General features: G+C 52.0%; 1 protein-coding gene across 2 annotated transcripts in view; it reads left to right on the top strand.

Annotated features, from left to right (window-relative positions):
• Positions 1–588: 588 nt before the first annotated feature.
• The window catches only part of LOC119308435 (calcium uniporter protein 6, mitochondrial-like), a 6,852-nt gene continuing 6,178 nt past the window's right edge, over positions 589–1,262 (top strand). For both annotated transcript variants that reach the window (XM_037584565.1, XM_037584564.1), the window contains exon 1: positions 589–1,091. In XM_037584565.1, the coding sequence (XP_037440462.1) occupies positions 771–1,091 (321 nt within the window). In that variant the 5' untranslated portion in view covers positions 589–770. The remainder of the gene's footprint in view (positions 1,092–1,262) is intronic.

Here is a 1,262-nt window from a genome sequence, read left to right as displayed (position 1 = left end):
GGTTTCTCTGTGTGTACTTCAGGGTGTGTCCATAAAAAAACTTATGTTTGCTCTTTTAATAGTAGTAGAGACTAGTACTCCCTCCGTTTCAAAATAGATGACCCAATGAAAGTAACTGCGTACGTGTAATGTACATTGATATTGAAAAGAAAATTAACTGTATATTGATTTTATGTATAATATCAGTCACAGATAAATTTTACGAGTAGTACATGTATTTATATTTGGTATGATATTAATTGCACGCTAAATATGTTGAGCGTTCATCATTTTAGGTCATTAAATTGACATGGTTTGATGGCCACCATAAGCGATGTAGAATTATAGATATAGATGCAACCTTCCCGGCAAAAGAAGAAGGATACACACGCTCTCGAGCCGTGACATGAAAACAGACGCGCTCAAATCACATCACTTCACACGCAAGCTGCACCTTACATAGGACTAACAAAAAACATTTGTGTTTATCTGTATATAAGCGAGAAAAACGTGCGCAAACATGGAAGAACCCGAAACAAAAAAGACGCTGGCAGGCGATGGCGCCCAAAATCTCCCAAACACGCCACGCACTTTCCTTTCCCGCTTTTTGCAGATGGATTCTTTCCCTCGGCGTGAAGCCATCACCACGTCGCTGGCACACAATCACAAGAGATGGAAGGTGGAGAAGGTCCAAAACCCCACAAGTAGAAGCAGCTCCAGAGAGATCGATCGTCCCGTCTTCCACTCCGCCTCATTCACGCCTCGCACGCAGCGCAGCGCAGGCCTCGACCATGTGGCGCGCGGCCGCCTCCCGCCTCCGCGCGCATTGCCCGCCCCACGCGCTCCGCCGCCTCTACTCGCCGCCGCGGGTGGACCCGCCGGTCACGGCGTCCGAGGCGCGGCGGCTGGTGCGGCTCGTCGGGGTCGAGGCGCTGAAGCGGCGGCTGCGGGACGGGCCTCGCGAGGCGATCGGCTACGGGGAGCTCCTCGACGCGTGCGTGGAGGCCGGGGCGGCGCGCACCCGCGATGACGCGGAGGGCCTCGCGCGGGCCATGGACGACGCCGGCGTCCTGCTGCTCTTCAGGGACAAGGCCTACCTCCACCCCGAGAAGGTCGCATCTTGTTTCTTTTTCTTTTTCTTTCAAGAACCCTGCTGCTAGCTACCACTGGTTTAAATCCTCTTCAGACTCCATTTTGACTTTTGAGGAAACGAAATGGACATTCTTTAGGCAACTTTTCGTTTCTGAGATAGGCCTTACAGGACCCGGGTGTCTAGGCAGCGG

Source organism: Triticum dicoccoides, chromosome 5B (assembly GCF_002162155.2).
Source record: "Triticum dicoccoides isolate Atlit2015 ecotype Zavitan chromosome 5B, WEW_v2.0, whole genome shotgun sequence".
Classification (NCBI taxonomy): domain Eukaryota; kingdom Viridiplantae; phylum Streptophyta; class Magnoliopsida; order Poales; family Poaceae; genus Triticum; species Triticum dicoccoides.
The sequence above is the reverse complement of the archived record's forward strand: the minus strand, read 5'-3'. Positions and strand labels throughout refer to the sequence as shown.